General features: G+C 37.5%; 1 protein-coding gene across 3 annotated transcripts in view; it reads left to right on the top strand.

Moving 5' to 3' along the window:
* Positions 1-25102, top strand: part of LOC134537950 (maternal protein pumilio) — a 448094-nt gene that overhangs the window by 9970 nt on the left and 413022 nt on the right. For all 3 annotated transcript variants that reach the window (XM_063378958.1, XM_063378960.1, XM_063378959.1), the window contains exon 2: positions 8831-8929. In XM_063378958.1, the coding sequence (XP_063235028.1) occupies positions 8831-8929 (99 nt within the window). The remainder of the gene's footprint in view (positions 1-8830; positions 8930-25102) is intronic.

Raw genomic sequence — 25102 nt, 5'->3', positions numbered from 1 at the left:
CAGTCCTCTGAGCATGACTACTTGTACATTTTTGTGTGGCCCAACTTCAGTGTCTTCCGAAGAATCATAGCACATTCTGCCATCAATGTTCATTTCATCAAACGACAGCACTGCAATTTTTTGAAATTCACTTACATTTTCAAATTTGGCTTTCAAAAGACACAACACTTCTTTTAATATGCCTGCTTTGCACGTGAAATTTTTGGTCCACTTTTGTAGTGTCGAACGAGATGGCAAGGGAGTGTTGCGTTTCCTCAAATAAAAGTATGTTTTTCTCGAAAGAGCTCGTAAAGCTAAAGCACTTGCAATGTCTTCGGCACTCCAGGTTACTCTTCTATTGTTGCGCAACAAACAGCGAATCTGACCAGGTGTAAAACACTTTCCTAATATTGTTTTGACTTTAGAAATGGTTTCATTTCTGACATGATGTGATGTTGCTGGTTCCTTCTTCTTCACTACATAACGCAAATTTTTAGCTTTCTTCAGTGATGCTTTACAGTTGTTCAGAGAAATTTCTAGAAAAAGTGTTTCTCTTTTTCAAATCATCTATCATTTTCTTTAGCCTCTTAATTTCTTCATTCTCGTCCACACAAATTTCAGCTGTAATAGTTGCCTGTTCAATTTTCTTCTTCTTCGGAGAAATAGTCTGTAGCTTTGATAGTGCTCTTTTTCTTATTTCTCTTTTTTGACGACGCTCTTGACGTTCACTCTCAGCCTAAAAGAAACAAGAATAAATGCCTTTCAATTGTTAGCACCATGTGCGAATTAAAACATTTCCAACATTTTACTATTCCTAATAAACCTAGTTGGCAAAAGTAAACATCATTAGCGAAATTGTGTTTTTTCCCTTTTTTTTCTCTCGAAATTATTATTTTGCGGTAACCGGTCGTCATCACTGAACGTATTTTGAAAACTATTTAAGTTGATGAAATTTTACCCTGAAGTTAAAATGTTTGGAACGAGAGGAAATGCTGGGGATTATAAAATTCTAAATTAACAAATTATTAATTATTTGATATGTCTCCATGGCATTTCTTGCCACATTTGTCACGTGTATATAATTTTTTTATAGCTCTTTACAATTATGATTTTATTATCAACTATAAGTTATTTTGCATTTTATGAGACCATTTTGTTGCAGTTCTATTGTTGTGAAAGTGAACTGCAATCATAGAGAACTGATTAGTTTTCCATTATAAGCAAAATTTCAACCTCAGAGTGTAATATTTTAGAACTATAACAATATACTAACTATAAGGTCAGGAAAAAAAAGAAAAACTCGGAAATAACATTTAAATGTCTAGAGGGATATTTGAGAAGGCATTCATCGCGGTAAAAATTTACAAACTAGGTATTTCTCATTAGATCAGCATGCTAAAAATTTCAGCACTCGTGTGAAATAATTTTGGAAAATGTGAGAAAACCAACATTGCGATGGCAGGGCTGAGAATCGAACTCGGCAGAGCCAAATTCGAATCCAATTTTTACACACAGCACCACCTCTCTTTATTATGAACACTATGTGAAATATTGACCAATTATTGCATAACACTCAAATAGGTAACCTATAATAATTATTTAACTCAAATTTGTGACTAATAAAGTAATATAAGCATACACAGTGGACGCAAGCATTTATGTTAAGAGGAAATGAGCCAGAAATTAAGTTATAGCGAGAAAAAACGAAAGGTGTCAAGACAATGTAAAAAAAAAAAAAAAAAAAGTTGCATACATCACTCTATATCAGCAAAATACTTGCAATACTATTAAGACAGATTATTAACTACAAAATACACGGAAAACATTATTAGCCTACTATCTTATAGGTATGCCTACATGCCTTTATAATTGAATCTAGGCACCACAACTTATCGCTTTCCAGATACATTTAAATCTGTAGGTAAACAATTAGTACCAAAAGCGTAAATGTAGTTATCTAAATATATACAAAAAAAATTGTCAGTAAATTTACCTGCACAGCTGTCTCTGCCTTCAGTTTGAGTGAAGTTTCTCCGTGTAAATTAAGCAAACGCTGAGATGGGACTGCAGTTGGCAACAATTTCTTTTTAACAGGCAGTCCTAAAAGTTCATTTATTAAGTCTCTCTCATAATCCCCCGGTAAAAAATGATCTGAACACACTCTTGCATTGTTAACATTAATTTTGTCAGCTCGTTTGCATAGAATCATCCATTGTTTCTGCAGGTCAACATTCTTCGGGAAGCTGTGGTAAATAACACCTACTGTTTTACGACCGTAATTACAACACTCTGCTACGGCACAATTACTATTATTTCTTCCCATTCTGAAAGTATAGATTCGGTCTTCTAAATATTGTATTACATAAAATTTTGCCTCTGTAGCCTACACTGGTCTAGTTACATTGGTAACCTACGCTACACTAGTGCGGTGCGCTGCGTGGAAGCGACGCGATTGTCCGCGCGGTGACGTCACGTCTGGGTTGAGTGGAGGGGATAGAGCCAGGCAAGCCCGGAGTGGCCTATCTGAAATAGTCTAGTTACATTGGGTACAAAATATGTAAAACCTCTATGAACAACCTTAAATTTCTGATCCTAGCTAATTAATGCTTTTACGTAGCAGTCAACACACCAAATCATAGGTGAACATTAAATTCATTTTTTTGATTCTTGTCTACATCATGAATGATTGTCACTATGGGTTCAAAATACTTAACATACAAACAACACAAATCTGCAGTTAATACAAAACATTTCACTACTTCAAATTAATGCAAATGCAAGTAACAATGTATAGAGCTGTTTCCATATTTAATTAATTACTAAACTTAAACTACCAAAACAAAAACACACGTTGAGTTAACCTTTGCGCTGATGAACACACCACTTGAACTGTAAAAATTTTCCATTTAATAAAAAAATTACAATCTTGCACGGCTGTCTCAACACAACCATCACAATGGTTAGTTGAACTGAAATATAACATTTTTGAAATGTCATTTTTTTAAATGCAGAAGCCGCTAATATACCTAGATAATTACAGAAGTAACACAATTTCTTATTAGATAATTATTGGAAGACATGTTAGAGTAGAAAAAGGAATTTGGAATGTTAATTATAATTATTGTAATGGAAAATTTTTTTTTTTTTTTCAGATACACCCCTCTCCTTGACAATTACCATGGTCATTTACAGTTTGAATGGTTGATTAGGTTTGATTAGCTACATATAAACTACTGTAAAATGTTGTGATCAGGGGTTTGGGTTAGGTTAGTATCATTAAAAATACCACTTTAGAATTTTTTTTTTTTGCTCTGAAGTCTAGAGTAAAAATTTACTGCACATGTTTAATTCTTAACATTTTGTTTATTTGTATTTATTTTAAATCTGCATTTCTTTTCTTCTTAGATTTTTTACTTAGAGAGCATTCTCATTTGCAAGGTTTATTTTATCTTGTGGTTTGGTAAATTATTAAAATTAAAAGTTAAAACACACAGGCAGATGGGTGTACCCTCTGTGTTCTCCAATCTTGTTTCAGGAAGTAGAGTGGTGCATGTTTACAGAACAGCCAGGATTTATAAATGCACGTTTGGAGCGTAAGACTGGATACACACAGAATGAGACACAATGAAAAATTTTGTCTGATAGTAGTTGACTTTCATTTATTGATATAAAAGCAATGCACACAACCAACGCAGCATGTCGGTACAAAACTGCCGTGATCAGACACGAGTCGACAACATCAACAACTTCATGAGTAGACTGTCTTCTGGCTGCATTGTTCTGCACAAGCAGTAGGCCCTATAAAAAGTTTGACAACAGAGGCATGCCATAGGGTGTTTATAGCTGACTAGTTAAAGACTTTTCTTGTTACTTAATTTGGGAAAATATTCACTTGTGAAGTATTTTAATTGATTTTTCATCTTTATGGAGCTGGTAGCAGATTGATTAGTATGTTTAGTACAGGAAAGACATATTTTATGTAATCAATCTTTGAAGTAGTATCAAGACAACAATTCATTTTAAGAATGTGGGAAGAAATAACGTTTTAAAAATGCGGTGTTACACAATTGCAAGGCATCGTGTGGTGTCGCAACATGTTATGTTGCATCTTGTCTGATTATGTGTGCTCCCATCCTAAGACCTACCCAAAATCAAAAATACGTTTTTTGGTGATTTTAATTTGATATTTTGCCAAAAGCCTCTTAACTTTTTGGTTATTTAAATTTAAAGCCCTCGAGAAAAAGAGAGTCTAATTCATTTTACCTTTTTTTTAAAGTATAGCCACTAATCAGCCACATCTCGCTGTTTAATATTTTTCTCAATAACTTCAAATTTATTGTAGTCACATCACACACTTGTATTCATGTAAAACAAGTTTCATTTTGTGTTTCATTTTAATGTCTTCAAACTGGTATGTATTTTAATTATAAATTTATGTGCTGTTAGTAATCAGCAGCCGATTGTTACTAACAATATAAACAACTGTGTATTAATTGGAAGTATAGAGAAATATATGTAGGATTTCACTCGATCACAATAAGCAGGCCTGTCTTTGCACAGTCTGATTAAACAAATATATTAGTTTCCTTTTTCAGTCTTGACAGTTTTAGCTACAGAATGTTGATGGAAATAATAGTGTAAACTGTATATTTTGTAGGAAAATATTTTAGTCAATTCAGCATGTTATGATTATTTTTTTGAAATACATTTTGAATTATGTTGTTTTTTGATGCCCGACTTCAGTTTATTGTCACAAAAGGTTTTGAAAAAGTCCTGAATTTGGTTCACCAGGTATGTGTAGAAGCACTCTCTACAGACTGATGAGAATAGGAAACATATTGGAACGGGGCAAATCTCGAAAACTTAGGGAATTTGACTTTGTTAAGAGCGGGAACCTTGAATAGGCCAGACTTGTTTATAGAGTGGTTCTGTCTATAGTGTCCTCTCTGATGAGACCTAAAACTAAATTGAAAAGAAGCGTACTGATAAAGAAATAAATGTTATAAGATACAAGTCAGGTACGTAGCTGATTCCTTTGTGCAGTAAAAGTCTTTTAACACCATTTGTAAAAAAAAAAAATAAAAGAAATGCTCTATTGCTGCAAGTCTGCTTTTATATCAACATGTGTTCATCGTGAAAGTTTACACAAGGGCTGGTTATGTATATACATTGGTTACAATATTACAAAGAATATTTTTGATTAACAAGCACCTTGGTGCTTTGAAAAAGTTCATAAAAATTATGCCAGAATTGTTTTAAAATGCCAGTAATTAATAAATTAAGTTAATTGTGAGTTTGTATGCAAATGTGTGTAAAATATACATAGCATCGCCATTTCTCGTTTAAAATTTTTCTTAATATTGATATTTTCTCTAGAGTACAAATGTACAAAGGGATAATATTTCATTTGATTTAGCATACCTCCAGAACACAGGAAGGCACAATCTTTGCTTAGCACAAATCTGCTCGCTACAAACCAGCACACTCACAGGGAAGAAACATAAAATACATTCTTTACTGTGGGAGAATGCTTCGAACTGACAATTTTTGCAAAGGGTGACTGTCGCCCATTTATTTAAGATAAGATGAAACTTTCAATACAAGTCTTTGCTTTGTGGAATGGCTGCCTATGTGTACTTGTATATCTGACCGTTTGTTGAATCTTTGATAAGCCAAATCATTGTTTAAATAACTATAGTTATCATGGTAGCTTGAAACATCTACAGAGCATGGCAACATACATGCTGTTTCAATGAGATTTTACAGTTAACATATGCTTTTTCAGTTATGTAGTGCATAGTAATTTTAATTCATTATTTATTTATGAGTCTGCCAATCCAAGAAATTATGAAATTTTTTTCATAAGCCTCCCTTACATTTAAGATTTGAATTTTTTTTTTAATTGATAAAATAATATACCATAGGCTATAGAATAATATTAAATTTAATGTAATTTGATTATGCATATGCATTGTTTTATACAGTGTTTGTTCATTTGCTCTTACTATTGATTTGTTGTCGACTTAATCACATTAAATAAATTTAATTTTTTCATATAAAATTACTTTTAAATCTAATTAAAAAATAATTGTACATTCATTAATATTTAAACTTAATAATTTGTAGTTTTTCACAATGATAGGGGATATAATATAGTTTTATTGTGATGGTTCTTAACCTTTTTCATGGGAGTAGGGAAGGGTGTCAAATAAAAATTTCACGCTAAGAATAAATGTTCTTTATTGTAACCCCTGTGCATAGACAAGTATGTCTATGTGTATATTGTATTTATCTTTACAAATAACAAATTCAACGACTTATAAACTTTAAAAATTAGAATTTTTTTTATAAATAAGTAGTGTGTTGTCAAAATTTATATTGATGTTTTGAACACTGGCTTGATATAAAGGCTAAGCATATCTTTGGATCAACTTAAATGGAAGATGGGTACGTGTATATGTATTTATGTGTAAATAAATGATAAATAAATAAATTTTATTTTTGGGTGTTTTTTAAGCCTTTTAAGGGTGAAAACAGTTCCTTTTTATAAACTTTAAGGTCTAGTTGTTTTATTAAAGTTCAAGTTAGATCTCATTTCATAAACAGGTTTGATAATAGATAGACAACATTGTATATTTCACCATTGCATAATTTTAGGGCTGTACAAAGAACATTGTAAACTTTGGAATGAGCCACTCTAACTGCTGGTTCACAACTGTGATCTCGGATTAACGTAGCGTGAGCAGCCATGTCATAATTTGTACAGGCTTAATGCAGGTTATTATTTTAATCAGCCATAACTATTAGAGTATGGTTCAGAAATTCTCAATATATATATGATAAATAAATGCTGATTTTTCTATCATTACAATAATTCCCACTCATTTTGAGTGTTTTAAATATTAGTTATTTTTGCTTAATGCTTCAACAAAGCTGATTATTTAAGATTTTCTTTTTAAACTAAACCTTATTATATTCTATACTGTTTCAGTTGTTGTAGCTTTTTAATATTGGTATGTGTTTTTCAGTCATTATTAAAATTATCAGACGAGGCAACAACAGCATCAATCAATTTTTTGGCATGTCACAATCAATTGTAGCATTTTCAAATTGTTCCAGCCAATCTATAGAAATGTACTGTACATTTCTTTGAATCTATTGCTGCCGGTTGCCACAGATTGAAAATTTGGGAACTTTGATTCACACATGCGAAGAACGTGAAGCCCAAAATGTGTCGGCACAACTTTGAGGGTTGATTCCTATATCATTTTTGGACTAAGATCATTGGGTTGTGGGTTTAAGAGCAGAATGGTGCAATTGGCTACCAAACGTATCTCCAAAATGTATTACATTGGGAACCACAAGGGTTGTTACCACAACGCAGAAATACCATAACGCCGAATGTCAAAATTGACCACAATGCCGACTGTACCACAACGCCGAATTACCACAACGCCGAATTACCACAACGCCAAAATACCATAACGCCGAATGTCAAAATTGACCACAACGCCAACAGCTAGAAAACTGCTGTGTACCACAATGCCGAAATAACAACTGAATGAATTAGTGTGTGTTTCTTAAATGTATCTTAACGCCGAAATGCCACAATCAAACCTAATATAACCTAACCTAACCTAGCGTAATATAACCTAACTTAACCTAGCCTAACCTAACCTAACCTAACCTAATCTTTGTGGCAGTCCTGCAATGATATTTTTCGGTGTTAGTGTATTTCGGCGTTGTGGTTATTCTGCGTTGTGGTACACAGCTCAGTTTTCTAGCTGTCTGCGTTGTGGTCAATTTGGCATTTCGGCGTTGTGGTGCATCCCCGAAGCACAATTACTTAACAAGAATTTGAAACAACTAAGTAAAATGTTTACATTAGACACATAATTAGTAATTCTTGTTTTGTATATTTTATCAGACCTATTTGTCATAAGTATTATAAAATATACACTTGAAGTTAAGCTTTGACATCACATGGTGCACTTTAAATACCATGTCCTCATGTGATAAAGTCTTAATTTAAAAAGAAATAATGTCTAGTTACATTGCATAGTATTATCTTTGAAAAATGTGGTAGTTTACAATCTCTTGGTTGTTTCTCACACTGTGCCAAAAATGAAGGGAGGTGTCGCAGTGGCAAGACATTGGACTCTACTCCAGTTGATCTGGGTTCAAATCCCTTTACCATTCTCATCTCAGTTGTCCATTGCTTCTTGTAAACTCCAGGTAAACTGTAGGTCATATGACCGATCCCTTCTCTAGTATCAATGTTTTGTGCCGTTTGTTGTACGTCACATTTTCTTGTGATCTCACTGTGAAGGAGATGTTGAGTCTTAGCATGGTTACCAAAGTTTGTGAGGTGAAGTGTGTATGTAGTTGAATAGGAGTAATTTATTATTAGAAAAGTATTAGTATTTTTAGGGTAGTTTGTCTTTTTTTTTTAGTTTTTTTTTTGAAATGTTGTGTTACAAAATATGTTTTACTATAGCTAGTCAAAATTTTAGTATTGGTAGATTTTTAAACTTTTTTTCCTTTATGAATCTTGTCTGCAATAATGTCAAATTGAAAAAAAAATTACTCTTATACGTTGTCATGTTTATTATCTTATGCTCTAATTTTCAAAAAAAAATTTATACTTACTAGTAATTTGTTTATATGTGGTTAATATTATTTTGAATTTGTAAGTAGTTTTCAATTTATTAGTCTTTTTTTATTAATGTTAAATGTTTTAAATACTACCTATGTTTTGTTTCATTATCACTTTACTTGTACTTCATTAATGTGAGTAAGTGAAATGATAACTGGCTGTTGTGAGTGGATGTGGGTTGCTTGCTGTGTGCAGCCGGGTCAGGAGCACCTGGTGTTCATGAGCGGCCACCTGGCCGCGCAGGTCGCCCCGTCGCCCATGGCAATCCAGCACCAGATGCAGAGGAACGGGCAGGTGAGGCGGCTTGGAGTAGAGTAGAGTACAGTAGATATTGTGAGCAAAGAAATAAATATGTAGATATTACTCAGATGTGGAAATTTAGAGAATGACTTGTAGTGAGTGATCACAATGCAATTAATCAGGCAAAAATTTAAACTAGTATTTGCTTGACTTTTTAAAAACAGCAGACAACGTGCTGCATATATCTTGTGTCTAATTAGTGGTGGGAACAAAAATTCTGATTGTATTGGAGGGGAAACCGTTGTAATAGTAATTGCCTGACCGCAACTTGAAAATCAATTGCTGTGGCCTGATGCTTAATGTTGTCATGTTTACTACCCACATATGACTGGGTATCTAATCCTGCAATAAAACATGGAAAATATTTAGTGACGTTTTATCTTTTCTATGGTCCGAATAACAATGGTGGCAAGCAAGACTTATGAGATGATTTCCAGTTAGTATATTTTCTGACATACTATATTATCTGACATAGTATATTTTCAGACATCGCACAGCCTAAACCGGTCGGTCTAGAAGCATGAAATTTCACACGTATATATACAATGTAGGTGAGCACTAAGAAAGGATTTTTGAAAATTCATCCTCTAAGGGTGTTAAATAGGAATGAAAGTGTGTGTGCGTGTGTATGTATGTATGTGTGTGTGTATGTATGTATGTGTGTGTTTATATATATGTCATAGACATACAAAGTAACAGATGTACAAATTGCGAGTATCATTTCTCTATGTCCGCCAAGCAATAGCCGCGAGGCCATTACGTTTTGCTATTGTAACGAATTAAGTCGAGTGTAAGAAAAATTAAAACTCTTGCTGATTTTTCGTTGCCAATTTTGATACAATTGTCATTGACTGTTATCATTAAAATGAATTGCCACATCACATTAGCACAGAACTGGATCACATAATTCTACAGTTTAGTTTAGAACTTCGTAAATAGACCGCATTGCATTAAATTGAATTTAATTGAATTGCATTGAATAGAAACGTGGAATATGGTATCTAGGATACTAAAGAATTTTGAAAGTAAGTATCAAACATCAAAATTATGTTTGAACTTATTTAAGGGCTAATTTCTCTGACGTAGACCGGGGCTACGCCCTCCCTAAGCCCGATGTGCCTCACGCCGTCGCCACCCCTCTCCTCCCACCAGCACCATCTATTCAAACCTCCCGCCCCGTGCGTGTGTGTGTGTGTGTTGGGCGCCCGGCAAGAGGGCGCTTAGAAGCAGTGCGGCGACCCCCTAAAGTGTTAAGTTTTAATGTGAATTGTAAACCCTTTTTCATTCAGTGTTTTTGCCCCAGTGTTTTGTTGCAGTTTACTCATGTATTTCTTTAATTTAAATATTACGTTACTTAAAAAACTACAGACGTTGCCCGGGCGGACCCGAATAGGCACGGACTTGGACGAGGGTAGGAATGTTTTTATATAAATTCTCAATAACTACGTAAATATTAATGTACTTTAAATTGCCAGTAGATTTTATATATTTTTTAATGTTGATCTATGATTTGCTTAACTTTCGCCGGGGCACGGAATCGCAGAATGTAATAACGGTAATTGTGTTGGCGCGGGGGCGCCATGTTAGTCGAGACGAGCCAGCTCTCGTGCAGTTCATCTTCATCTCCGACCGAGAGCAGACGCGCCAGCACCCCGGGGATCTCAACCGTTGTAAACCACCGATCAAGTAATTCTGCATCTTTAATTATTCTTAAACCTTATCGTCCGTCAATCCTCGGGGCAGCTCTCGGTCGGTGGACTGTATTAATAATTAATTATCTCATTCGAGTTTTTATACATTGTGTACTAAGCATACTTTATCGCATGGCCACGTGGGTGGACCATGCATTCACTTAAGTCGGTTCGTGCCTCAGGCTTTTTAACCGTTTAAAGTGTAACGTGCGTAGAGGGAGGCGTGTTCGTGGAATTAAATCTGGATATAAGTAAAACCTGAGTACTTTATTTAACCACGTGGTGAGTGAGCCTACTTAGCCTAGGAGTGTGGCGTGCCCGACGCCTAGAGCGGGCCAGGTCTGGATAGATAGGGTAGAAAGGGCTGGTAACTCGTCCCCACCTGGGCTACGTCACGCCCTGAGAGCGAGACTCAGCCGGGTCCACGTGCCCTTACACGTGGTGGCGCCCATTCATAACACCATAAAGTCACCGGGAACGTGCGCGCAGCCCTCATATCAAAAAGGAAATGTCACAGATAGACCTGAAAATTTAAGTATGAAACACACATTGAAACTAACAAGGAAGATGTAGATTCAGAGATACTTATGTTAAAATGAATCTATGCAATAAAGTAATAAGTAACAAATATTATTATTCCAAAAATAAGTAACCTAGATGTATGTATGCTTTTAAGTTTATTCATATGTTTTGGTTTAGCATATGAGTAATTTTGAGTTAGGTTATGGTTTGTAAATATGTGTAAAAATTGAAGAATTGAATTTAAATAAAATTTTTTATTCTTATTAAAAAAATAGTTTTAGTAGATGTAAGTTTTCATGTTTATTCACTACCAATAAAATTTTTTTACTATTTTGCGAAATAAAACACTAATGGGTGAAAAAAGGGGTGAAAATGTTTTTCAAATAATCGTCTATACCTATAAAATATACAGTGACTGACTGATTGTCAGACAACGCACAGCCTAAACCAGTGGCCCTATAGATTTGAAATTCAGAGGAAATGTTGCATTGTTGATGCCTTCTGCGTCTTCTGGCGATTTCTTTTACACTTAAGTTATCTTCTCACTTTCAGACCCGCGGGTTGTGAGGGCGTTTAAGTTCAACAATTTTCCAAAATTAGTCTTCAATAAGGGTTTATGGTGTGTGTGTGTGTGTGTGTGTGTGTATATATATATATATATATATATATATATATATATATATATTCCAAGTTTATATCATAATGACTTGAAATTCAGTTCCTTAAAAAGGGGGGGTTGTCTGTAAAGTTGGTTTAAGGACAATAATTTTACGTGATAACGTCATAAGAAAACATTGATGAAAAATTGCATACTTTTTGATTGTCAATTATTATTTACAGTTTTTGCAAATTTCATTTAAATAATTTGTTTAAATATAATCATGAACAATTAGTTAAAAAGCCCACCTTAACCTGTTTGATATTATAGAAGATTTTCTCGCACGGTGGTTGGCCGGTTCTTACACGCTCAGCTCAGGCGGAACATGACAATTTTTTTGTGCGTGCAGCCGGCGTTCATCAATTTATAAGACGTTATCACGTCAAAAACATAGCTATCATTTGAGAACGTGGTTTTCTGAAAATCAGCTCCCATATAGAGTTATGGCAGCATTAAAAATCCAAGTTTTACATATTTCAACAATAATTTCTACAAAATTTTGTGTGGCGATAAAAATCAAAATTTCCCGTTTTAAAGTATGTTTCTTTGAGATTTTAAACTATGCAGTGGTGTTCTTTATATTACACAGCCAACAACTCAGAACAAGGTTTTCCGAAAATCACTCGTAAGAGGAGTTTAGCCCGGGCAATGCCGGGTACTTCAGCTATTATGGAATAAAATCTTTTACTCTTGAATTATAATATATATATTTTAATATCACACTATTCAACAACACACTGTATCATTCCTAACTCCTCGTTCCAAAGGCAAAGAGATAGGTAAAACCAGTTAATAGATATCTGGAATACACCAGTTTTACAAACAACAGCTAAAATACCTATATCTTACAATAGTTTAAAAAAAAAATTATATATATAAATAAATGGCTTTCTCTTAAATAAGGGTTTGAAACCAAAAAAAAATTAACAAATTTAATATAAAATGATTTAAATCACGTAAAAAAATCTCTATAATAACCAAATCTTAAAACAAAATACATTTCCTTTTTTTAAAGCTAATTTTAACTTATTTAAACATTATATTATGCATCTGTTCATGAATGACTTGGTAAAGCATGAAAGGGATAGGCTAGAGGCAATTTGTGACACATTGTTCTAACTTGACATCAGTAGAGATGCTGTGGGCAGGTTTTTTTATAGCTGTTCAAATTATTGTGCCATGTAATAATGGGTTGATATAGACAAGAAAAACAAGAAAAAGCTAGGAAATTTGGTTGAAGAAAAGAGAATTTTTTTAATGGACATCATCTAAAATCTAGGAAATTTCAGGTGTTTTGGAGATGTAGGTTTGGTGGTTTAGGTGGTAGTAGGCCTACCGGTATAACTATTTTTAGTGTAGTTTATTATGGTAAGCAGTAGGTACACACATTTTAACAAAAGATTTGTGATGGGCTTTATTATTAATTTTCTGTTTGGCATGAAGTTTTCAAATAAATACAGCTATACACCATTGATGTTAGAAAGTTCTTTGAAAATTTTTATGTCTAATTTTTATAATTACTAGACAGTTTCATGCTGACATTAGGAGGAATGGTTTGAAATAAAAATTGTTTGTGAGGTTTTTGTACAGTATATTTCTTTAACATGACTCCAGCCACTTGCAATTCATTTCAATGCCTCTTTCTGTTGGGTTTACAGGCCAATTGGGTTTTTGCCAAAAAAAAAGAAGTCAGTATGTCATAAGTGCAAATTTGATGCACAGGTCACAAAATTTATATACTGGTATTGAATTTAAATCTGAATTTAAAAGAAAACGTAATTTGAGTAAAAAAATGCATTGTTTATAGTTTGTTTGCAATATAGTCTTTAATGTAAAAAAAATTAATAGGATAAGTCTAATACGCTTGTCTCATTCCTTTATTTTTCCAGTGTACATATTAAGGAAATTATATTCTAGCGTGGGCAATACATAGTCGTTTGTAAGTTAGATTAAAAATGTGTAAAGAAACAATGCATTTACGTTGGTCTAGTGGTTATTCTAAGCAACTGTTGTTTTTTTTTTTTTTTTGTATAGAGAGGTAGTTATTTTGTGGATAATATTTGAAACACGTTCAGCAGTGCCGATGTTTACGTGGAGTGGAGACAGCAGACAGATGTAGCTGAGCGCGGGCCGCGATGGGACGAGGGAAAAGCAACAGTGCTCGTGTTGTCAAGGTGAGCGAGTCGTAACCTGACGCGAAGGTCAATGCCTCGCGAGTCGCCGCCTCTGCGCGCCGTCGTGCGAACCTGGCGAGCGCGTGGCCCGCCATCTTGGCTTCAGTAGCGTCTCGCAACGTTTGTTGGAAGAAAACTTTAACTCATCCAGGTTGTTGTCACGTCAGTCCGATAGACAGCAGACGTTATGCCCAGTATGGACCATTGAAATATTACTTCTTTCCTCCATTATATGAACAATGTATCTGTCCACGGTCATATACTTAGCCTTGGCGTATCTCATCGGCTTAGTGAAGCTCGCGGCAGCCTGCGAACTAACTGCGCTAGAAGTAGTGTTAAATGGAAGGTACCGTACATAATATATTATTCCTAATCACGTCTCAGTTTTTTTTGAAATTTTTTCTCAGGATACTTTTTTTTTTCCCATTCGTTTGGGTGCTTGGAAAAAGCTAACATGTACCAATGCCTTAGAATTTTTTCCGCATTTGTCAGTTAAGTAAGTTGAAGTGGTGAGAGAGAATGCCTTGCTCTTGTATTGAACCTGGCTGTAATGAAGGTTACGGCTTAAAACCACTTACTTTTTTCCGTTTTTATGCCTGCCTGACGACTCGGTAAAAAGAATAAAAATTTGCAAGCTACAATACCAGGAAAATTAAGAGTTGAAATCTGACTTAGATGAAAAGGAATAACTGGATTCAGAATCACATTTGTAAGAATGACGCTTGAAGATTAAATGTATAGCAAACGAATATTTTTTTTATTTAAATAAGTTTTAAAATTTAAAATATTGTTACGATATATTATGTGGGGAGTACTAGGTTCGTAAGGGATAGCCCAATTATGTAGTTTTTTTCCCACAGTTATTGATTACTAATATTTACATTCATAATCTTACTTAAAAGTGCCTAATCACCAATTAGTTGTACTTGAAAATGTTTACCCCCAAGTCACTCAGTCCGCACACCTCGTGGAACTCCGTCGCCAAACTCTCGCCTCATGCGCGGTACTGTCGCCCCGAGAACACTCGCGGAGACCGGCGTCTCTAGCGCCCAGAGCAGCTGGGGCCAGTCGCGTCATCCCGCGCCGACCCTTGTAATCCGGCCAGGCATGCGTCATGTATGCCAGACGTCAGTGGCCGTGCGGGGCCGCCAGCCAGCTCCGAACCTGGCATCGCGGTCTGGTCTCTCGCCTTCCTAACAGTATGCTTTCTTATGGGAGTTCCATGTTTGTTAGCCACATTCTCAACAATCCAACTTTTAACTGACAGTTGTTGCAAAGTTACAAGTTATTGTTACGCATTTAACCCCTACGAAGCTTCCAAATAAACTAATAAACCTAAACTTTCTGGACGTTTACAGCGAAACAGAGTTTTTAAAAAAATATCCCCACTTTTATGACGGTCTCGCCTACTACTAGTGCTTATGGAGAATTAAGGTAAATTGCCGAACCTATCTAAATGAATCATTGTACACATTTATGGGGAAAAAAATCATCTCCCGTGCTTCAAATTCTTTAAGAAAAAGTTAGATGTTTGCATCAGATAATATAATATATAATTAACAATCTATCTATAAAATATTTTGTAGTCACATCTCTTGTCACATGGTTATTTTTCAGACACCCCTGCGTTGTTAGTGTAGAGCTGTCTGAAATTAGTCTCAAGTCTATTTGATAAATTTACCATCAGAAATATAAGTTTAAAAAATGTTAAATTTAATGTTTGGTTTGTTGTATAAAGTATAAAACAATTCAGAAATTATAATAATGGACTTTAGGATAATACAAATAATATTTATATGATTATGTATAAATATATAATTTCGTATAGAAAAATTGTACATGAATAAAAAAATATGTTAAAGTGTTAAATCACTTCTTGACATTTAATCTTTTACAAAGAAAGTATTTTCGCATGATTCCTCAGTGCTAGTTGTGTCATTTAAATATTCTAATATAGCCTATATAATATTTATATATTTTCATATTATTGATAAAAAAATTACGACCTTGATCTGTGTATGTACTTCATAGTTTCTAATAGATACTTAAACATGGGATGTTGTTAAAAAAGCAGAATTAGCTGTATTTTTATTTTTAATGCTAATAGTTACATATCTTAATAGAATCAGTCACTTGCCATTTTTAATAAAAAAAAAACATACACATTATATTTACAAGGAGAATTAAAGTGATGAATAAAGTATTACATGCCTCAACTACATTTGTCACACCTGCAACACAACTCTTGCAACCATAATCCTACAAATCCGCAATTTTAAAACAACTTAGCAATAAAGTGAACATTTCACCTAACTTTCGTACGAGTGATAATAAATATACATTACATTACACTGAGTGAACATCTGTTGAAAATACTGGTGACAGAAGAACAAACTGAAGGGAGGTATGGTGTTAGTCTAGAAGTGACATGGCGTGTGATACCGAGCCTTGAGGTAATGTCTTGTGAACGACAATGCATAATCCCGGAGGAAGAAGGGCCGGTGTACGACAGACGTGCCAACCCTAAGGAGTGAAGGTGATACTCGCGGTTGGTCGGCAGCTGTGAGTAGACACGCCATCGCCTTCCGATCAGCCAGAACAGGAACAGCCACTGTTGGGCTGTGACCGAGTGTCAGTGTCTGAACTGTAGGTGCGTGTATGGGGCCCTAAGTTAATCGCGAATCTTAAAAAAGTTCGCAAACAGCGCAAGGCTCCATTGTTCTTCGGCTGATTAATAATTCTTGAAAGCAGCCCCATTACGGAAATCATGACTCCCTACCAATCATTTTCCACTTATTACCATTAAAATGTTGTGATGACCTCCAGTAACATTTCTTAACAAATTATTGCAGGGTGGACTTGTAAATAATATGTAAGGTGCGGCCGAATGTCTTAGATTATAAGTGTGTTGTAATTTTATTATTAATCCAATGTTTGATAATGAATGATTTATTTATCAATTTGTTACATGCCTACCGACGGCATAAGGCCATGGGTGGTAGGCACGATAAACATAAAAAATTACATAGACAAAACAACCACATGAAACAAAATGAATAACATTGAGGACAATACTATAATAACACATACACAAGACAACACAGCAGGCAACTAACAGATAAACAAGAACAAGTTTCATAATTATATAACAACAATAAAGATAATCAAGAATCTGTTTATAAAAAACATTACGTATGGATAATATCAAATTAATTTTTACATGGATGAAACCCCGGCGTTGATGTCCAGATTCAGATATAAAAATCCACCCATAATAGTAATCTTTAATTTTGATGAATGGCTGCAGGTAGACCTGTGCGTGACGTAACGCAAGGCACAGCACTGTGCGGGCCCTGTGGGTGATCACTGACAGTGCGCACGCTTTCTTGGAGAGGTTGTAGCCGACCAGCCAGCTCCTAAGCCGCGCTCTGTCTCTTCACGTGGCCGTTACTTGTGGCATGCCAACAGACGGGAAAAATCACACGAATTATCACTATACATTATTCTTTAGTAAAAATTAAAAAATTAATCAGTTTAGCAAAATGAAGTGCAGCAAAGTCGTCAAAGTGATTATGGCACATAGACATGCTTTATGTAGGTGTTTGTTTTGTGGATGTATAAACCACATGTTTGAAAACATAATTAACTTGCATTGTCAGTCACGTACATATTTCAATTAAATAGTTTTACTTAAAAATGTGCTATAAATTTGAACTAAGTAATGGCAAAAGTTAATGGCAACAGTTGTGTGCTTGGTGGCAGTAAATATCCACGGGAGAGGGAGAGTCCTGAAGTGCGGACTCGTGTGCTTGGTTGCAGCAGATATCCACGGGAGAGGGAGAGTTCTGAAGCGTGGACTCGTGTGCTTGGTGGCAGCAGATATCCACGGGAGAGGGAGAGTTCTGAAGCGTGGACTCGTGTGCTTGGTGGCAGCAGATATCCACGGGAGAGGGAGAGTTCTGAAGCGCGGACTCGTGTGCTTGGTGGCAGCAGATATCCACGGGAGAGGGAGAGTCCTGAAGCGTGGACTCGTGTGCTTGGTGGCAGCAGATATCCACGGGAGAGGGAGAGTTCTGAAGCGTGGACTCGTGTGCTTGGTGGCAGCAGATATCCACGGGAGAGGGAGAGTTCTGAAGCGTGGACTCGTGTGCTTGGTGGCAGCAGATATCCACGGGAGAGGGAGAGTCCTGAAGCGTGGACTCGTGTGCTTGGTGGCAGCAGATATCCACGGGAGAGGGAGAGTTCTGAAGCGTGGACTCGTGTGCTTGGTGGCAGCAGATATCCACGGGAGAGGGAGAGTCCTGAAGCGTGGACTCGTGTGCTTGGTGGCAGCAGATATCCACGGGAGAGGGAGAGTCCTGAAGCGTGGACTCGTGTGCTTGGTGGCAGCAGATATCCACGGGAGAGGGAGAGTTCTGAAGCGTGGACTCGTGTGCTTGGTGGCAGCAGATATCCACGGGAGAGGGAGAGTCCTGAAGCGTGGACTCGTGTGCTTGGTGGCAGCAGATATCCACGGGAGAGGGAGAGTCCTGAAGCGTGGACTCGTGTGCTTGGTGGCAGCAGATATCCACGGGAGAGGGAGAGTTCTGAAGCGTGGACTCGTGTGCTTGGTGGCAGCAGATATCCACGGGAGAGGGAGAGTTCTGAAGCGTGGACTCGTGTGCTTGGTGGCAGCAGATATCCACGGGAGAGGGAGAGTCCTGAAGCGTGGACTCGTGTGCTTGGTGGCAGCAGATATCCACGGGAGAGGGAGAGTTCTGAAGCGTGGACTCGTGTGCTTGGTGGCAGCAGATATCCACGGGAGAGGGAGAGTTCTGAAGCGTGGACTCGTGTGCTTGGTGGCAGCAGATATCCACGGGAGAGGGAGAGTCCTGAAGCGTGGACTCGTGTGCTTGGTGGCAGCAGATATCCACGGGAGAGGGAGAGTTCTGAAGCGTGGACTCGTGTGCTTGGTGGCAGCAGATATCCACGGGAGAGGGAGAGTTCTGAAGCGCGGACTCGTGTGCTTGGTGGCAGCAGATATCCACGGGAGAGGGAGAGTCCTGAAGCGTGGACTCGTGTGCTTGGTGGCAGCAGATATCCACGGGAGAGGGAGAGTTCTGAAGCGTGGACTCGTGTGCTTGGTGGCAGCAGATATCCACGGGAGAGGGAGAGTCCTGAAGCGTGGACTCGTGTGCTTGGTGGCAGCAGATATCCACGGGAGAGGGAGAGTCCTGAAGCGCGGACTCGTGTGCTTGGTGGCAGCAGATATCCACGGGAGAGGGAGAGTCCTGAAGCGTGGACTCGTGTGCTTGGTGGCAGCAGATATCCACGGGAGAGGGAGAGTTCTGAAGCGTGGACTCGTGTGCTTGGTGGCAGCAGATATCCACGGGAGAGGGAGAGTTCTGAAGCGCGGACTCGTGTGCTTGGTGGCAGCAGATATCCACGGGAGAGGGAGAGTCCTGAAGCGTGGACTCGTGTGCTTGGTGGCAGCAGATATCCACGGGAGAGGGAGAGTCCTGAAGCGTGGACTCGTGTGCTTGGTGGCAGCAGATATCCACGGGAGAGGGAGAGTCCTGAAGCGTGGACTCGTGTGCTTGGTGGCAGCAGATATCCACGGGAGAGGGAGAGTTCTGAAGCGTGGACTCGTGTGCTTGGTGGCAGCAGATATCCACGGGAGAGGGAGAGTTCTGAAGCGTGGACTCGTGTGCTTGGTGGCAGCAGATATCCACGGGAGAGGGAGAGTTCTGAAGCGTGGACTCGTGTGCTTGGTGGCAGCAGATATCCACGGGAGAGGGAGAGTTCTGAAGCGTGGACTCGTGTGCTTGGTGGCAGCAGATATCCACGGGAGAGGGAGAGTCCTGAAGCGTGGACTCGTGTGCTTGGTGGCAGCAGATATCCACGGGAGAGGGAGAGTTCTGAAGCGTGGACTCGTGTGCTTGGTGGCAGCAGATATCCACGGGAGAGGGAGAGTCCTGAAGCGCGGACTCGTGTGCTTGGTGGCAGCAGATATCCACGGGAGAGGGAGAGTCCTGAAGCGCGGACGTACTCGCGGTACAGACAGAACCGTGCAGGCGAATGGAAGCTCCCCCGCGCCTCGTCCTGAGGCCGCCACTGTCAGGATGTAGCTCAGGTCGTTGTTGGAGCCGTTTTGACGGGACGCCCATGAAGAGTTTACGATCCCAGTTTAACGATCGTCGGTGCTGCTTCCATGCGATGCGACCCCCCCTGTCGGAAAGAGAAATGTTTCGCCGACTTGAGCGAAGAGCCGCCCAAGGTCTCCTTTGGAAGCCGAGCGGAGTCGAGATTCTTTACTTGATAACTGATAGGATCTAGTGCGCCGTTGTTTTTACTGTCATGTGCTTCAAAATGTCACTACCGGCGGTTGCAAATAATTTTTTAGGCGTTTGTATCCTGCTGTTATCCGCATAGGCCATTAGAAGATTACGAACATCACATTTTCTACATGTGAACTAACGAACTACGAATGTAATATATTTATTATCTCTACAGAAAAACTTATTCTTCATGTTTTTGTTCGTTCTTAAGTTGCAATGGTCGCTGTATGAGGCATTAGCTCAGTATACATGACACCCGCAAAGCTATGTCTGCTTTTGTGCTGTATTAGGTGCGACTTCCAGAAAAAAAAACTTAACTAGTTTTTTTCGTTTCGTGGTCCATAGATCTCAAAACCATCGCCACCTCAAAAAATTATATATACACATATCACTAGTTTATGGACACGATAACAGCCATAATTATGCACAAATCACTTCCAGACGGTTACATGACATGAAGAGATGAAAGATCTGTCAAATCCGTGAACGAGCGAAATCGAACAAAAGGGGTAGGAATTGTGAATATTAAAAAAAAAAGAAACATTGCTGTAACTTCCCTGATATGAAAAATATCGTATCAGTTCAGAGTTATTTAACCTCGTAAGAGTTAGACCTTTAATATATAATATATATTTTTTACCAACCATTACTACAAGGGGTGGAAAAAACTAAACTTGAAGGACCAAAAAATTCATAGTAGGCATGTTATCAAATCCGGTCACAAGTTTTGCAAATCTAAATACTATCTAAAACTTTTGCTGAAACAAAATCTTATAATATAAACAATTGCTGCAAGGGGTTGATCTGGTCCGTCCAAATTTATTTTAATCCGTCCAAATATTATCTAAAACATTTTTCTTAAAATATTTTTCGATACAGCTAACCATTACTGCTATTTTATAGTATACCTACTATTGAGAGAAATAAATAAAAAGTAGGGAGATTGTGAATCCTTCAAATTGGCACGACGAACAGACTTGTTCTATTTTTCACATATTTCCTAAGGCGACGGCTTGTATCACTCCTCCTGTTGCGCATTTTTTTTGCACCATTAGAGTTCAAGTATGATGTTTCAAAAATAGTTTTGACGATGGGTCGACTACATATTTTGTTGCATCATTGTGTCTTGAGAGCCGAGAGATCATTGGGAACTTGGAGATGAACCGGCGCACCTGCAGCTCGTAGTGATCTCGGATCGACACAGTGCGAGTAGACATGTCTGGGATGCTAGTTATTACTGTAAGCAGACTGAAATGCAAGAGCAATGAAATTTAAAAAAAAAAAAAAACACTTATGGCATTGGAACTAGGACATACAAAGTGGTGCGAGATTTACAACCTCAACAACGGATCAACTGCGTCTGCTATTACACACGAATTTGACATTTCTTTGGCGAATGAGCAAAGAATTCAGTCGACTGCGATTGCGAACCAGCCGTGGTAGCGAGTGCTGCCATCTTGCGCATGCTCTATGTCCCGCTGTGTGGAGATTGGGTAGACAGATTTTCATCTCCTTGCGCATGTTCCCGAATCGGCAACTGAAAAATCTTGTCAGTTACCACTGCAACCATGCATTTGAAGTGGCAATGTTATTTTGATGTTAGTACTTAAATTTTTCCGATCACTTTCATTAGTTATTTCGAAATACACACTAGGTTTTTAATTCAGATATACAATCGGAGACAGTGCAGGGCATGTTTGAGCACGTATTAAAATATTTTTTTCCTGTCAAAGAACAATTCTGGCTACAGCACCAGAACAAATTTACATTCGGAGTTTCTCTCCCCCCCCCCCCCCCCCTTTTTTTTTTCCTCCGACTTCTCTTTCGGTTTAGTGTCCAAATTGTGCCAACTGTTATACTTCTGTCAGCAAAGTGTGCTAATTGAAATGAGTGTTGGATATAATTGGGATTCGATAGTACCCCAAGAAAGCATACCTTGAGTTGGGTTGACTACCACTATTTTGGCACGTGATAGATGGTATTCGGTGTATAATTCCACGCTAACATCTAACATTATTTTCGTTTCATGCTGTGTTCTTAGTGCCAGCTTAAATACTTCTAAAACCTTGTTTTGTGTTTTACTTCATTCTCAATTGCGTTGGCATCGGTAATATAACTCTGGAAACGGTGTTAAAAATCAGTCTTTCGATGCAAAAAATCCAGTAGTCGGTTTTATTATCGTCCCCTATGTTTTCTTGGGGTGCTGAATCCGAATCTGGAGCTATCCAACAAAATTTCCTAATGTTTTTTGAGATATTCGCAAAAAAAAAAAGCAAAGAAATCTTTACACTTTTTTCTTATAATTTCTAAAGTTTATGTGGAATTGAAAAACTCACCATGCCGTTTTTGAAGTCGACTACATTTTCCACAATTTGAAATCATCCGCAGCTCTGGCAGTCGTATATTTCTCAAGTTACAGCACTTCAAAAATTGGTAATTTTTTTTCCCGAAAAGTGAAATTTTAAGTGCTAATATTGGGAAACATACTGTTACTAAAAGGAAAATCGTTTGAAGTGAAGTTGTAGGAAATTTATTTAACTTTAATTCAATCACAGAACGGCAAATGTACACCCAATGGTTGACTCATAATTTGCAACAACAAAAAAAAAAGAGAAAATAGGCTTTAGGTTGAATTGATTAAAACCATTTCCATGGCATGAAAACTTCTTTAAAAATGTAGACTTTCATTTCGCACAGTTTCTTAGGCCTATTATAGTAATGTTATTTATAGTTATACTATAACTATATTATAATATATTATGGAGTTAAGATATTAAGGTATTATCAATTTTATGGTATTATTAGAGGCCTACAAGTTGTAGTCCAAACTAAGGAAAACTGTGTGGGTCGAACCCCTGAAGGTTCTTCAACTCATTCTTTTGTTTAGACGCCAGATGGTCGTCCTCGCGGAAGGGGAGGAAGCCGATAACAGTTTTTGTTGACGGGAGAGGAAATTAAGCACCTTTGTAGCTACTAGATGGACACAAGGGCTAACATACATGTCACAAATTACTGAAGCAGTTGAAACATATCGTGGGGTGAATTTTGGATCTTCTGAACAGCACGTAGACAGGGGCGGATCTAGAAACTAGGATTGGGGGGGCTTGATCAGAATTTTGCTTCTCACCCATTCCGAAAATTAAGGGGGGGGGGGGGGGGGGGGGTCCGGGGGTCCTCCCCAGGGAAAATTAGGATTCCAAAGTGGAAAATGGTGCTATTTGGGCATTTTTCATGCTCCAATGTAGAATATATCACTGGCAGAAAAAGTAATAATTTTTCTGGGAAAACGGGTATCACATAGTTATGATTAAAATTGTTTTAAAAATTTTTAATTATGCTACCATTATTCTGCTTGTTTCTTAAAGATTTTTCACATCATGACACGGAAAATCAGCATAACTAAATATATACTTGATATGCATATATGTCAGTGGCATATACAAACAGGTAAATAATAATAATAAAAACATTTTTTAAAAACATTGTTAGACAGAATTTAGAAAAGTTCACTTGTGTACAATACTTCACATAAAAAAATTATACATCACAGTACAAAAATTGCAGCCTCCTTGGTTGCAATCGGGCAAACATATCGATTACAGCTGAAACTTCGAGCTTAATGTTATGTTTATGAATGTTAATAAGAGCGAGGACATTCGCGCATTGTCGTTCTAAGGTATGACCTAGTAAGTTTCATAGTAGAGAAACTCCTTTCTCCACTGCAAGATGTCACTGGCAAAACACAAACCAGGTGAAGAAGTTGTTTTATGCTTGGGTAAAATCTTGTAGATGGATCGCAATATGCATCAATAGCACTGAAAGCTTGTCCCTTTTTTGCTTTCCAATGCTCACGCCACATAGCCACCTCATTCTTGAGCTTGATTTCACTTGGGTCCTCACAGTATTTTAGAGCAATGCTGATCAATTCGTCTTCCTCAGTTTGTGCTGAAAATTTTGGAACAAGGCTAAACAACTTAAGCAAGTCTGCATGTGTTGGGGAAAATCTTGTTGATAATTCACTAATCAGGTTGTGAAGAAATGGAATGAAGACATTTTTCCTGTAGTATTCTTCTGGGTTAGATTCCTGTATATTGGATCTGTGAACTTGCCTCTTCACAATACGGGGTAATCTCGCTTGAACTTCGTGTTGCGTTGCTCTGAATTTACCTTCTCTCTTTTTTCCTTCCAAGTCCATGTCTCCATCATCACGATGTCCACGAAGCGCAATATTTTCTCTGCCACATATAATTATTGTTTTTACAATCGGAATAAGCCATCGTCTGTTTTCTGCCACTCTCTTCTTGGCCTCAGAGTCAAACAACACATCAATGTTTTGGGCAGGGTTTTCATGTTTTTTAACAAATTCAGTACCTTTGAAGAGAGCTGTTCTGTGGTATTCATTATTACTGTGCTCCTTAAAACTCTCAAGTGCATGTTTGTATTTGCAAAGAGGTTTCTTCATCAGCTTCCCTAAAGGTGATTTTCTTTTTACCCCTGCTTCTTGCGGGCCAAAAAGAACACACGCTCGGCAGTATACACCTTCATCTTTTTTACTATAGGACAACCAAGGATAATCATGCAACCATTTCAAATTGAATTTCCTATTTTGGCCTGACTCAACACTTAGTGGGAAAACATATGATTCAGCTGGGGTCCAAGGTTTTGTAAACACAGTGTATAGTTCTTCAATGGAAATGGTTTGACTTTGGCACACATAGTTGGCAATATCATGTGAATCTGTATAGAAAATGTGTGTACCTGAATTTGATGCAAACTCGTTGGACGTGCTAGGTTTAGGACTTGGA

This window comes from Bacillus rossius, chromosome 12 (genome assembly GCF_032445375.1).
Source record: "Bacillus rossius redtenbacheri isolate Brsri chromosome 12, Brsri_v3, whole genome shotgun sequence".
Classification (NCBI taxonomy): Eukaryota; Metazoa; Arthropoda; class Insecta; order Phasmatodea; family Bacillidae; genus Bacillus; species Bacillus rossius.
The sequence above is the reverse complement of the archived record's forward strand: the minus strand, read 5'-3'. Positions and strand labels throughout refer to the sequence as shown.